This window comes from Vulpes vulpes, chromosome 13, assembly GCF_048418805.1.
Source record: "Vulpes vulpes isolate BD-2025 chromosome 13, VulVul3, whole genome shotgun sequence".
In the NCBI taxonomy this organism is placed as follows: domain Eukaryota; kingdom Metazoa; phylum Chordata; class Mammalia; order Carnivora; family Canidae; genus Vulpes; species Vulpes vulpes.
The window spans coordinates 125,742,824-125,757,688 of NC_132792.1; the positions used below are offsets into that span (position 1 = coordinate 125,742,824).

Consider the following 14,865-nt stretch of genomic DNA (forward strand, 5'->3'; position numbering starts at 1 on the left):
AATAGCTTCAGTAGAGTAAGTCACTTCTTATTTTTGGCCATATACATTTTATTTCTAGATTATGCCCATTTTGATCCATTCATTAAAATCAAATAATCAAATGACATCAGCAAGAATGTTTACGGTTTTATAAGCCATCTTGGATTTTCCATCAAAACAAAGACAGTTTATATTCATAGTATTGTGGATTTCCATACTTCATTATTGGAAAGTATTTTATAGGGAAAGTTAATTAAATGACAGTAGCTACATCTTGGAATTCATGCCAAAGGAGGTTCCAAACAGTGACCTCCCCATGCTGAGGGTTCCATAATAATTTGTTAATTTGTTTATTCAATAAATATATATCGTGTGTCAACTACGTATTAAGTATTTGCCTGGGTGATGTGGTTACAGAAGACATAAAAGACCCTGCTCTCTGGAGCAAAACAATAAAAATAAGTAAGTACCATAATGTCATCTAATGAATATAAGGGTCAGGAAGAGAAATAAAGCTAGATAAAGGGAAGGGTGTGGTATGGTAGCTATTTTAGATAGAATTCAAATTACTATTGCCTTGTAACAAACCATTCCAAATCGTAATAGTGAAAAACAAGCATTTTATGTGATCTCTGATTCAGAGTCAGGGATAATCAGGGGACAGCAAGGATGGCTTATCTCTGCTCCACAGCATGTGGGGCCTCAGCCAGAAGGACTTTACAGCAGTGTTGGGACCATGTGGCTGGAGGCTGGAACGTGGAAGCATCCTCACTCATCCGGCAGTTGATGCTCCAGTCTGCTGGTACCATGACATGCTATCAACTGGAGCAGTGACCTAGAGCCTCAGCCTCACCATGGGTCTGGACTTCTCTGGCTTTGGATTCTAAAAGTGGAAGTCCCAGGGAACAAGTCACCAGCTGCTTCCCATTGTTTTTGCTTTTTTGTTCCCCTAGTAAACCATTTAGAAATGTTTTGTTGGTTTTTTGCAAATTCTTTTTCACGGTATATTTGTAATAATTTTATTAGAGTACAGGCCACATACCATAAAATCCAGCAGTGGTTTTTTACTACATTCACACAGGTGTGTAACTGTTACCACTGTCAGATTCCACAGTATTTTCATCATTGACAACAGAACCCAGACCAGTTAGCCCCCCTCCCCTGCAGGGAGCTATAGTCTACTTTGTCTCTGTAGATGTCATTATTCTGGATATTTCATATCAGGGGAATTCTACAATAGGGGAGCCTTTGTAGGCTAAGTAAATACATACTTTGAATGTATTTACTCTTACTGCGTTCTGTGTCCTGGCTTCTTTCATATAGTGTGTTTTCAAGATTCATCCATGTTTTTAGCATTTTCTTGGTACTTTGTTCCTTTTAACAGCCAACTAATATTCCATTGAATGGACATGCCACATCTTGTTTATCCGTTCAATCAGTGGACATTTGGTTTGCTTCCAGTTTGGGGCTATAATGCTGTTGTGAACATTTGTACATTGCTTCTCCTTTTATGGCCTGGTTTCGGAAATCATGTGTTATCTCTGTCATAGGCTGACTGCTTGAGCAGTCTGAGCCGACACCTTTTGAAGGGGTGGTGACATCGATCTCCACGTCCCCATTGTAGAAGAGCACAGAAGGCACTGTTGCAGTTGTCTTTGGAAGATGCAATCTTCTAATGACAGGCTGCTCAAGGAAGTGATGGTTGACCAGACACCTGAATGCTAAGAAGGCAAAAGCTCTTGTGGAAGTAAAGGAGACAAGCTTTCCAGACCCATAGAGCAGCTAGTGTAAAACCCTGAGACATTAACGTGCTCAGTTCTTCCCTCAAACTCTAAGAAGATTGGTGTGGCTGGAGCCAAACAGGGAGGCAGTGATCTTTGGTGGATGGATATTAGTTTATTGAACATCTGCTATATATGTGTGTTGCATGTTTGGAATGACCTTTGGTGATAGCATCCCTGATGGTTTTTTTTAAAGGTGAGAGCACTGAGGATCAGAACTTCTTTTTAATGGAGTCTGTACACAGCAGGGATTTGTCAGCAAGAGGATCAGGGTTCTAACTAGGTCCATCTCATAAAGGCCACTCTTCCTATTTTAACTACATATATGATGGCCCCCAAAGTCACAATTTCAAGACCACTTAATAAACATGAATAATTGTCATTTTTAAAATGAATGCTTTAGGGGATCCCTGGGTGGCTCAGTGGTTTAGCGCCTGCCTTTGGCCCAGGACTCGATCCTGGAGTCCCGGGATCGAGTCCCACGTCGGGCTCCCGGCATGGAGCCTGTTTCTCCCTCCTCCTGTGTCTCTGCCTCTCTCTCTCTCTATGTCTATCATAAATAAATAAATTAAAAATAAAATAAAATAAAATAAAATAAAATAAAATAAAATAAAATAAATGCTTTATAAATGCTCAAAAGGAAAAGGTAATTAAAAGAAATTAAGAAGTAGGAATACATAGAGAACACTAGCATTCCCTGGGATACCTGTACCTAACTCATAGCAGTTTGTTATTATAACAGTCTTCTTCAATTAGTAAATTTACATTTCAAGAATGTTGCACTATTATAAATAAGTGCTAATAGTTTGAAGTACAGTACATTTCCAAATATTATTTCCTTGCAGGCTGCCAACAATATTATTTTTCTCTGTTATAAAATCTGGAGCTTAAGATCCTCCATTTTTGTGGTGAATTAGGTAAAATTTTCGGAACACTTTTCCTTATTTATTCAAATATGAGATCATATTTTCTAGAATAGGGTTGTTTTGTGAATATCATGAAGAACACACTCTTTGTTTCTCTGGAGTTCAAGTATCCCTGCTATCCCTGCGCCATAGATAATACTATCGTGTATTGAGAATAACAAAACTAGTTGTGTCACAATCAGGGGAAATTATTTCTGAAGAAGATAAACACATTTCATACAGAAGCAGTTGATCTAAGAGGCAAAGGTACTTTTTTACGTGCTTATATCATCAGCTGAAGAACAAAACCAAGAATTTCATGCAAGAAGAGTCCAGTTGTTTCTAAATTGAAACTTTATAATTCCCAAGAAATTATCATTTTATTTTTAAAAACAAGTAAGAAATTTCTGTGTACCTTTTTCTTTTCTTTTTTTTAATATTGCAGATGTCTGGTCTTTAACAGCCATTTCTGTACCCATGGCTGATGTGTATTGATCTATAATTACAGTCTCGACCCCTTTTTTTTCCGTTTACTATCATTACCATTTGGGGATGACAGTTCCTGAAACAACTAACTTCTCATGCAATTTAAATTCTTACATTTTAAGCATTTATGTCAATCATTGCATTTTTGTTAAATAGAGGTAACTTTGAATGTATTTACTCTTACTTTTAAGAACAAGAATTTTAAGTTCTTTTCTCTGGTCTCTGATAGGGGCCATTTCACTGAAGAACATTCTCCTTCGTTAAAGAGATATTTGCAGAGTATTTATTAGGTGTCATATGTTACGTTAGGGGCTGGGAATACAAAGATAGTAAGAAATGGGTTTTGTCCTCGAGTAGCTTGCTGTTTACTCGGGTGATAAGAGACAGATAACATGCAGCAGTGGTTTAGTGCCGCCTTCAGCCCAGGGCCTGATCCTGGAGACCCACATCAGGAGTTCCACATCAGGCTCCCTGCATTGAGTTTCTCTCTCCCTCTACCTCCCTCTACCTTCCTCTACCTGTGTCTCTGCCTCTGTGTGTGTGTGTGTGTGTGTGTGTGTGTGTCTCATGAATAAATAAAATCTTTTTAAAAAGAGAGAGACAGAAAACAATCATTACTGTGCAAGAAAATAATTGCTTTACTAGAGTTATGCCCACCATAGTGGAAGGAGAAGTGTAGTGGGAGGGTGGGTAGGCCTGCAGGGAGGGTCCAGTGGCAGTGAACTGAACGGGAAGCAGGAGGACAGGAGACTGGGCAGAGAGATGGGGACTGGAATGCAAAGGGGTTGAGGTTTGATCTCTTGGATAAAGAAAAGTCACTTTTGAATTGAGAGCCAGGCAATAATGTCATCAGATCAACATGATCAGAGTTAGAGGGGTGGGCAAGAGCTGAAACCAGCCTCTTCCCTTCAGATGGTGTCTCTCACTTTTCTTGAACCTTGAAATTTCTAGTACATTCCATCATCAGTGCCAGACTTTCTTCATGGTGTCTAAGTTGTAGTTGCTTCTCAGACCTGGAATACGTTCCTGATCACTGCTTCCCTGGTTCACTGTCAGCGTTTTCTCTTCCTACACAAGACTTGTTTACACATTATGGAGAGGTCTCAGTGTCACCTGTGCTTCATCTAGTGGTGGTCACCCTCTGCCTTTTCCATTGTCTTAATCTAATCTGGCAGAAATGCTTTGCTACTTAAGGATATATGAAAATATACTTCAAAAAAGACTTAGCAGTCAAGTCAAAACCAATTGTTAGCTGTCTGAGATGTTAGTCATAGCTGATGTTAAAAACAAATTTTAAGTAAACTTAAGCTTTTTCTTGCTCCAGAGAACACCAGGAAAGATGACTCTTACGATATAAAAATGCCATTTCTGGGAAAAAGTATTTACAAGTATTTGTTCTCTTACCTCTTTTGATGAAGAATTAGAGATATTTATTGTTAAGGGAAAAAAATCATCTTTTTTTAAGAGGTTGAAGAAATAAAGTCCTAACAGATGTATAAAGTATGCATTTAGTGTCCCACATCTCTAAAAATGCATTACTGTCTGTGGTTGTAAATGAGCATGTTTTTGCTCTTTCCTATATTAGAAAGAAAGAAACTTCACCTGCCATACATTATGGACAATAATATATTTTGAGGAGATTTTGTTTTTGTGATTGATACTGTATTTTCAACCGAGAAATCATAAAAGAAACTGGAAATCACATATAAAATCTTACTGTTAAATTTTATTATTTGATTTGGCTCTCAGTGAATCCAAACCATTTTATGCAGTGCTAATTATTTAGTCTCAGCTTTGCTCTTGAGTTAGCAGTACCTGATCAACTTTCCAACTGTAAAACAGTTTGAAAATCAAATGTAGCTTACATGCAAGACCCAACAAAATTAAAAGTGTTAAGTACGTTTTGGCAGTTCACTTTTATTATGCCCAGTCCTCAAATGTACCAGCAGATAATCATCTGAATGTTAGTTATTTTTCACATGCTTATGTGATCACACAAAAAAGTACATGCTAAAAAGAAGCAGATGGTGACAGATGGGGAAGGTTGAATAAGGTGGTTTTGGAAACCTAGAGAAATGCACTTCTGTAATAGTGTAAAAATAAAAATTATTTGATAATCAAGTTAGAACTAACAAAAAGATTGCAGAAAAATGGCTTGGCTGTTGGAAAATACGTAGTATCGAGTTGTGGTTGATATTCAGAAAAAATATATACATAATTTGATTTCATGTAAGTGTAAAATATTTTTTTCCAATGTCTAAAGATGCATTGTTTGATGCGTTCTTAGTTTTCAGAACCTCATTTATAGAAAACGTTCACTTGCTGTCATTTTATTCCCTTGTCTTTTGAAGCCTATCACCTTTTCTATCTTTCGTATGATGTATAATTTGAAAATATCTGAAAGAGAACAGAATATTTTGCTGATGATTTTAAGAAAAAGATTTTGCTTGAAGTTATCATGATGCTATAGAGGTAGTAGCACAAATGGATGTTAAATTTCTTAGAAATTTAAAGCCATAGATACACAGTCACTTGTTCAGATTGAACTGGGAGCATCCATAAATTAAGAATAAAGGTAGTTGCTGGCACAGAGTGGTATAGATGGGGGGAGCAGTTAGATCTCCAACTTGATTTAAAGGTATGAAATGGAATTTGTATGTATTTATCTTAAATGCAACAAAGAATAGATGTAAAAGACATCATTACATGGGTTCTTGTCAGTATTGTCTCTTGGAGATTTTAAGAGAGATGAATGAGTCCAAGTTAACATGTGTTTACACATTTAATCCATAGGTCAAAATAGTAGCACACAGTTGCAGTTTGCTGATCCCTTGGATGAAATTCTACTACATCTAACAGATTATGAAACTAAGTCCTGAAATGCCTAAGCATTTTGTAAAAATACAAAGTTTTAGTAGCCTAAAACTTTATACTGTGTGCATCCTTACTTTATGTATTTATAATTCATGCAACACTCATCCTCTTAAGGCCTTTTTGAAAACCTTCATCCTCCTGAATGGCTCCAGAAAGGATTCATCAATATTAAGGCAGAAATGAAGTGAAGGAGCATGGTCATTAGTTCAGGTAGATCATTGTCTGCTCTCGTATAAGCATAGTTAAGGACTTGAAACTGTCGTGAGTCGGCTTACTGCTTATATTGTTTCTGGATAATATTAAAAATCATCCCAGGGGATCCCTGGGTTGCTCAGTGGTTTGGCTCCTGCCTTCAGCCCAGGGCATGATCCTGGAGTCCCGGGATCGAGTCCTGCGTCGGGCTTCCTGCATGGAGCCTGCTTCTCCTCTATCTGTGTCTGTGTCTGTGTCTGTGTCTGTGTCTGTGTCTGTCTGTCTGTCTGTCTCTCTGTCTCTCTCTCTCTCTCTCTCTGTGTCTCTTATGAATAAATAAATAAATAAAGAAAAGAAAAAAATCATCCCACTTTCTCCCCAAATTGGATATTATTTAAATATAAATGAAAATAATATTTCTAGTTCAACTTTGACGGTCTCTTGGTGTCAGTAAGTTGGGGCTCCTTCCCCAGAGGCCAGTCAGTTCCTGTGGCGGCTAGTTTTCACCTAAAGTTCTTCTCAGCTATGTACAGTGTTTTGGCTTTAACAGTATGAATATTTGCATTCAGTGCTTTAGGATGATTCTAGGTTAAGTATAAAGTGTAATTGTAGATTCTCTGAAGCACAAGAACAGAGACAAAATCCACCCCAACTGGCTGCATGCTGGTGATTGCCTGTAGTATGTTACATCAGCTGTTTTAACTTCAGTGGCAAAGGCCCAGTTTCCTAAAACCCCTTGATGTCTGTTGTTCTGGGATACCAGGGAAGTTGAGAAATTTCTGGGAAGCTGTGCATAAGAGTGATTCGGCCACTAGCGTTGCATCTTGTTCAAACGTGTTGCCTGTGCTAGCCAGAGATTGCTTTAGAGAGCGTGCGGTCAGCTGTACTGAGGTGTATGTGCTAGGACAGAGCATACAGCTTACAAGAGCTAGTGGCCTGTACAGTTTCAGTCTCTTGAGAATTAACAGAGCAGTGAAGCTCCAGGCAGAAAACCTGTATTTATGAAGAAAATACTGAGAAACCTTGGAATTCATAATTCTCATGAAATACATACTTCCCCTGAAGCTTTCGTACATTTTAGAATCTGGATCAGAAGACTTAACAGCCCTCCCTTTTTTTTTTTTTTTTTTAAAGATTTTATTTATTCATGAGAGGCAGAGACATAGGTAGAGGAAGAAGCAGGCTCCCTGCGGGGAGCCCAATGTGGGACTCGATTCCAGGACCCCAGGACTATGCCCTGAGCCAAAGGCAGAGGCTCAATTGCTGAGCCACCCAGGTGCCCCTTTTCTGTTTTTTTTAAAGCAGATTCCTATGATGATAAGAATACGTAATGGATTTCCACAAATGACAAAGTATAGAAGTGTATGTTTATATAGAAAATACATGCATACCCATTACCTGAAATACAAGGTTACCGGGAGAAAAACTCGTTTTTGAATTAGTGGTAAATTGGTTCATGCAAGCTCGCAGTTTACTTTCACAACATAGGTGTACAGACAGTTTGTTTGGATGTTTAATTTTTTCCCCCATCTGTTCTGTCTGGATTATTGATTGAGCAGCAAGCCACTTCGGGGCATGCATCCCCTCCTTATAATCGCTTGCCTTAGGTGCATTGTGTGGCCTGGTGGCCTCCAGTCTTCCAGTAAGTCCTGGTTGGTAAAAGAATACTGGAGGGAGTATTGTTTTTGAACGTGCCCATCAGCCAAATAAGTATTCAACGTTGGGAACTTTAACCAATGGTACCGTTTTAAAATACATAGTTTATAATTTGATGTCATTCTTGAAATTTGTAACCATTCAAGAGCTACTCTTGCTGATTTCTGTTTAACTCATCTGGCTGTTTTTAGAAGTGGAAGCATCTACCTCAAATATTACCAAATATTCATCAGATATTACCAGAATAATTTATAGTAATGGATACCTGCTATGACCTCTTTGAAACCAGTTTTATTATATCAGAAAGTGAAGCAGTCTCTGGCTCCTGGTAGAAAAATGGAAACTCAGCCTTGTTTCCTAGCCTTTGGGTTCTGTTTGGATGCTGATTCGATGTGACCTCTTATCATTGTTTAATATTTACATTGCTTTTAGGGTTCCAAATCACCTCTTGTTCTTTATGTCTATCTTTTGCATTAAATATAGTTACAAAGTAAATCTACCTCTGTGGTGACAGAGATAATAGGGTTAAAAGGAAATACCAAATGTCTGCATTCATATTGAAACCTTGAGTTCAGTTTAAAATGTACAAAATAAAAAAATAAAAAATGTGCAAAATCAATGATTTTGTGGAAAAGGGACACTTTCTTTAGATTAATCCTTCAAGACAAGTCTTTCAGTGGGTTGTTTCTCTAGGAGCAGGCTTTGATTTGCATTTATATCCAAATTATATGATCAGTGGCATGGCAATGGAGTTGAAATCCACTTTGCCATTGTTGGGCCTCCGTGTTACCAATTATCCTACCTTTTGGATCTGCTTTCCTGATAACCAGGAAGTATATTGGCCTTTTTTCTAGGGGGGAAAAATCATCAGAGGTAGCCAGAAGGAATTGCAACTCTTAGGTTAAAGAATGTGAATATTTTATGTTACTGTAATTTGGGGAAAAATATGTGCTTTGAGTAAGGGAGAAAAAAATCTCTTTAAGAAATAATATAAAGGAGGCTATGGATTTTAATTTCACTCAAATTTCTAGAGCATTTTGAAGTACTGTCTTCTGAGATAATTTAGATTTAGGGAGAGAGAAAAGATGTCTGAATAGTGGTGTTACATGTTTTATATACTGTATCCACATGTAAAATATTATCACTTTTATTTTTATTCCTTGTGTATTTCATCTTCCAGCTGTTTGGAGAAATCTTTCTTTATAATTGATAACAAAGACTCTTAGATAAAGAGGGCTGGCTGAGTTTTTAGGGTTTTTTTTCTCCTCAACATTGCTGGGTTTCACATGTCGATAGGAGAATATATTACATCAGACTTGTTCAGTTCAAAGTAATAGAGCACACAGTCCTCATTGTGGCGTTATGTATATATATATTCATTAACCCCCGTATGTTCAGAAGCAAAACCACTTATTTTGAGAATCAGTGGTCATTTTACAAAGCTAAATAAAATATATTTTATTTTATCAAACAGATTTTTTTACAATACAGTTTTATTTTTCAGTTGCTTTTTTCTCTTCAAAAATAAAACCCCTTTTTTATGTGCTCACTTTCCCTTCTGGCTGCAAACCAGGTATTTAAACAAAAATAAAGGATTGCCAGTTTTGCCAGCTGGGGATGAGAACCCGGCTGGTGAAATGTGGGTTCGGGAAGCAGTTAATCCAGCTTTTATGCTTTTTATGGTTTTATGAAAAAAGAGGTTAAAAACCACATTTGGCTCTTTTTCGCATGTGCCACTGTTTTGTTGGTGTTGTAGGAATTCAGTGAAAGGTTACTTAGATTTTAAAATTGTTTGTCATTAGGTAAAATCCTGATCTCTTCGATTCAGGCCCACAAACAGTACATTCTACTAATTGGACAGGAGATAGATACTTGAATAATCAAAAGTCACTGGTATTTAAAAATCATGCGTACAACATTTCCTTTCACTGAAGTTAAGTATACAAGCTGAATTTTTTCTGCTTCTTTAGCTTATTTCTTCTTTTCTGTGTGTTTTTACTTTATTCATCTCAAACAAGTAGAAATTTGAAATATTTTTAGCCAAAGGGGAAAACTACAATTTGTTATTCTTCCCCAAAATATTTTGCTTAGATTGTTACTCTACAGAAGATTTTCGGAAAAGACACAGGAACTAGACTCCTGTTCATATCTTGCAAATGCAGTTCCTGTGTTGTCTTGGAACTGTAATACAACTGAATTAAAAATCTTCTCATCATAACATTTGAAAAATATTGCTGAATTAATCTTTAAGTAACATAGTTTTTTTTCTCAAAATTACATTCTCCATGCATATAAATACACTGTCTACCAAGCCTTTTGTAGTATCCATAGGTAATCATAGTATAACTGTCAAACATACCATGTACAATTCTATGAAGTTGTTGGTAAATTTTAAATAAAGGTCACATGGGGTAATCTTCAACAACTTACTTAACTCAAACCAAGAAAGTTTAGAACATGTGCACTAGTTTGTTCTGTATCAAATTCTTATGTAATCAGTTATAAGATGTTTTTAATTGATAAATTTCACGGGTATGGTTTTCTTGCTCTATTTATCCCAAAGTTAAGAGAATCAAATAAAAGTAGGGTTTAAGGTTATTCAGATACAGTAATTTAAAACAAAATATTGAAAGACCCTGGGGCACCTCAGTGGCTCATTTAGTTAAGTGTCTGCCTTTGGCTCAGGTCATGATCTCGGGGTCCTGGGATTGAGCCTCGAGTCAGGCTTCCTGCTCAATGGAGAGTCTGCTTGAGATTCTCTCTCTTCTTCTGCCTCAATACCCGCTTGCATGCTCTCCCTCTTTCTCTCTCAAATAAATAAAATCTTTTAAAAAATATATTAATAGATTCAAATAGATGAAAAAAATTGCATTAGACAAGGAACATACCTAATAAAAAAGGTAAAAACCAACACTTTCCTGAGACAAATGGCAAATTATTATGCCTCAATTTGAATAGTGGCTCTAACATACCCTGATACTGTTCTATTCTTTCTTTCTAAATTTATTTTGCGTGGAATGTATTTTGGAAAATAAGTTTAAGGGCATATACCAGAGAGAAACTGCATCCGTGATTTTTGTTGTTTGTGTTTAACAGAAATTTTATGTGAGGTACTAAAGTTTTGGACACACTCCAAATGGTAAATCTTTATATCCACTTTGTTGACTATTTCCTTAAAGAGTTTAAACACATAGGGGCCTCCAGAAGTTTTCAGCTTGATCATCTTGTTTGCCTTTCCCTGAACTCAGTCTGTCTGTAGGACTCCTCCTACATGACTTCTGTCTTTCACAGTTTGATCGGAGTTACTTAGTTCTCCATGCAAGAGAGTATAAGGTTCCTCGTATGCTCAGTCAGCATGACTTGAATTACTTGAAGTCCACATTATTGGAACCAGAGTGAAAAGTTCAGTAGGCCTCAGAGAAAACAAATATGCAAACAATTTTCATGTGACCCTGCATTGTCATTTACTTGGAATTTGCTGCATGGCCTGTCCCCTTTCTCATACACTGGCCACTTCAGGACATGTATTGAACACTTCACATCTCTGATGTAATTCTTGTCTTTTGTGGGATGCTTTCTAGTTTAAATGTGAAGATATCAGAATAACCTACCTAGGCTTTGCAGGTTAGGATTCACTTTGATGTAAAATTCGTACGTTTTGTAAATGCTGCTCTAAAAGTTAATGTGCAATAACGAATCTTTTCACTGGTTTCCCTCTTAGGTGTTAGAAGACAATGACTATGGCCGAGCCGTGGATTGGTGGGGACTGGGGGTCGTCATGTATGAAATGATGTGTGGGAGGTTACCTTTCTACAATCAGGATCATGAGAAGCTTTTTGAACTAATACTAATGGAAGACATTAAATTCCCTCGAACACTCTCTTCAGATGCAAAATCATTGCTTTCGGGGCTCTTGATAAAGGATCCAAATAAACGGTAAGCCACAAATGACACTCAATGGGTTACTGATGAATGTGGTTATAGAGATTCTGATGTGTAAATTAATTCAAATATAACTCCAAGGAGCAGTGTATTTGGTGGAGACATCTTTCCATGGAAATACTGACTTATTTTTAACTGCATTATAGAGAAGATTTTTTAAATTTCTGTAACTCTTTCCTAACTTGGAAATTTATTCACATTTTACCAAATAAGGATTTTGAGGGGTTTATCCATATTGTGAGCGAACAATTTCTTAATTGCCCTGATACCTGCTATTGTGGGGGTAGGAAGTATCCCTCCCTTTTTTCTTTCCTTTCAGTCTCTGGGCCTTTATATTTATGCTTATTTGCATAATAAAAAGGATAGCCATGCTCTCTACTCTCTTCTAGTTCCAACCTGTGTTAACATGCCCTACTACTTTTTTTGTTTGCCATTTGAAGATACTCTTTTCCCTGTGTGACTGAGAGGATTAATGGCAAAATATCTTTACAAGACTTGTTTTTCTTTTGTAGCTACAACTGTGACCTAAAGAATCCTACAGCCCTTTGTTTAATTAGCGAACTGTAGTATTCTTTGTTCATATTTGTATGTTCATTTACACATACAATTTGTAAGTCATATATGAAATGACTATTACTGTAAAAATGTCCTATAATCTGTGTTTGTGTATACATATATGTATGGAGCCATCCTTTCCTGTCAATTTATAGGCATATCAGCATTGCCCTGAAAATCACTTAGCTATTAAGCATCTTGAGGATAGATTTCAATATTTTAATGCCAAATCTTCCCTCACATAATATGTTTTTACAAAGTTCTATTTTTGGTTGCTGCCCATTTTCTATTTATTGACAGACTGAATTAATGAAGGAAGGAGTAAATGAATCCTCAAATGTGGGTTTTGTTCTAGATGGTTTCCATCACATACTTCTAGCTTCTAAGTTCACGAGGATCATGATTTTACCTTTGGCAGAAATAAGCAAACATAATAAAAGAGAACACCATCCTTTTGCTTCGTGAAGAACCTCTCAAAACTGTGTTTTGTGATCCTGGTAATGGAGAGTTTACCTAGTATTTGTAGAGTGATTTCAGGTTGTCTTTTTCAGGGCATTTGCATCTGTTTTGTGCTTTTTGCTGTTTTGGTAGCCTTGCAGTTGATAGGTAGAGTTTATTTTCATTTACATTTGATTGAGGACAAAAGTGAGGCCTGGAGAGGTTAAGTGATTTACCCTACAGCAAATTTCTGTGGAACCAGAGTAATCAACTTTCTTGGTGCCTACTTGGTATTTCTCTTGTGTCTTATTTGCTGTGCATCCATTTTATAGTTGGTTCAAGTTTTGAAACGTGTTCCATTTAGTGTGATTACTTCACAAGTAATGTAAGGGACAGCACTTGGTGATAGGTGATCTTTAAACAGAGCTAGGATTTCCATTTTATCTACTTGATTTGGGGATCTAATATTTGCTTGGATTTCAAGGCAATTGATTTTTAGCCATCCTTTCCAGACTCCTTCAGGTAACTTGATGGCCCCTTCTGTAAGGAGCTGGTAAAACACACTTATATTTGTGTTTTCTCCTGTCTGTGTCTCTCATTCCTTTTCCTATCTCGACTCCCCACCCCTCCCCCTATCCCCAGGGCAGGGAGGGGGAAACACGTAGCAGATACTAGATAATTGTTGAGGAAACATGAGGAAAATTTCTAGAATGATAGTGGCCCATGTGTAGGACAACCCCTGAAGGTTTGGCCACGTAGAGGTTGGGATTAATCTAAAGGAAAGGCCGAGTATTTTCAATGATTTGCTGTTTTCATTTAGGGCAAATGTCGCATTAAAGTATCAGGAATGTAAGGATAAGCAAGACAAAGAAGCTCTGCTGTCAGTGTTCATAGAATAATGTGGGACACAGAACGGGTATTCACAGATGCTCAGGCCTGTTGAAATTATTAGCTGGGGGTGGTGATGGGAAGGGTTGTTGTCTGCTAAGGTGTTCATGCAGAGAAACTGATGTGGGAAGGAATCTAGAATTGCAAGTGAACGTGCCATTTGAGAAGTTCAGTGACTAGAGTGTAGACTGAGTTGGGTAACACTGGGAGAGGAAGCTGGAATGGTAGGTTGCAAAGACTTTATGATTCTTAGAAAATATTTACCCTTTATTCAGAAGGGGATAAAAAGCCACTGAATTATTAAAAGTAAGCAATAGTGTAATTGGATTTGTGTTACGAAAGGTAACTGGCAGCTTTGTCTTGGATGAATTAAAACACGGAAGGGCCCGGGGCAGGTAGGCAGAGCCCTTGAGAATGTGCAGGGGATTGTCCAGATAAAGGATGGGGTCCTTCCAGGGGCCACGGTAAAGGAGCAATCATTCGGATTTTGTGAACAATTAAGTAGAAATGGTGAGGAAGGGGAAGGAGTGGAGGTGGTGGGTGGAGGGATGCCTAACTCAGGTGACCCGTTTGGAGAATGGAGTGTTATTAACAGACAGGGAACACAGGCAAAGGAGGCATGTGGGAAGGATGCTGCTACTCACTTTGGCTGTTCCAAGTCAGATCTATAAGAAAACCTGGATGAAAACGTGAAGCTGGCAGTCAAAAATCCTGCCAGTGTTTAGTAGACACACAGTGGCTGGCTATGTGGTTTGGGGACCCACCGACGTCTCAGAGACAGCTGGAGCCATGAGAATAGTTGGGACAGACTTATACAATGGGAAGAGTCCGGAGGACAGAATCCGGGGAAACATCAGAATTTAAAAGGTAGAAAAAAAGATAAGCAAGAGCCACTAAAGGACTGGACCCTGAAGTCTTTAGAAGTGTAATAAGGTAGTGTTATGGCAGATCTCATTATTCTTCCTATTCAAAGTTTGAAATACTGACGAATTTTTCTGATACTCTTTACTGAATTTCTGTCAGTTCTCCCAAAGGGTCACTTGTCATTTTGCCTTTATTTCTTACTCTCCATTACTTTATGTTCATTCTGTTAGAATCTCCTTGGTCCCTCTATGCAGTTTATGGGGAAAACATGACCTCACAGTGCAATCAGTAGCCCCAGGAAAATA

General features: G+C 37.6%; 1 protein-coding gene across 6 annotated transcripts in view; it reads left to right on the forward strand.

The window, feature by feature from the left end:
* Window positions 1-14,865, forward strand: part of AKT3 (AKT serine/threonine kinase 3) — a 307,964-nt gene that overhangs the window by 248,090 nt on the left and 45,009 nt on the right. For all 6 annotated transcript variants that reach the window (XM_072732864.1, XM_072732865.1, XM_072732866.1 and 3 more), the window contains one exon: window positions 11,595-11,809. In XM_072732864.1, coding sequence (XP_072588965.1) covers window positions 11,595-11,809 — 215 coding nt within the window. The remainder of the gene's footprint in view (window positions 1-11,594; window positions 11,810-14,865) is intronic.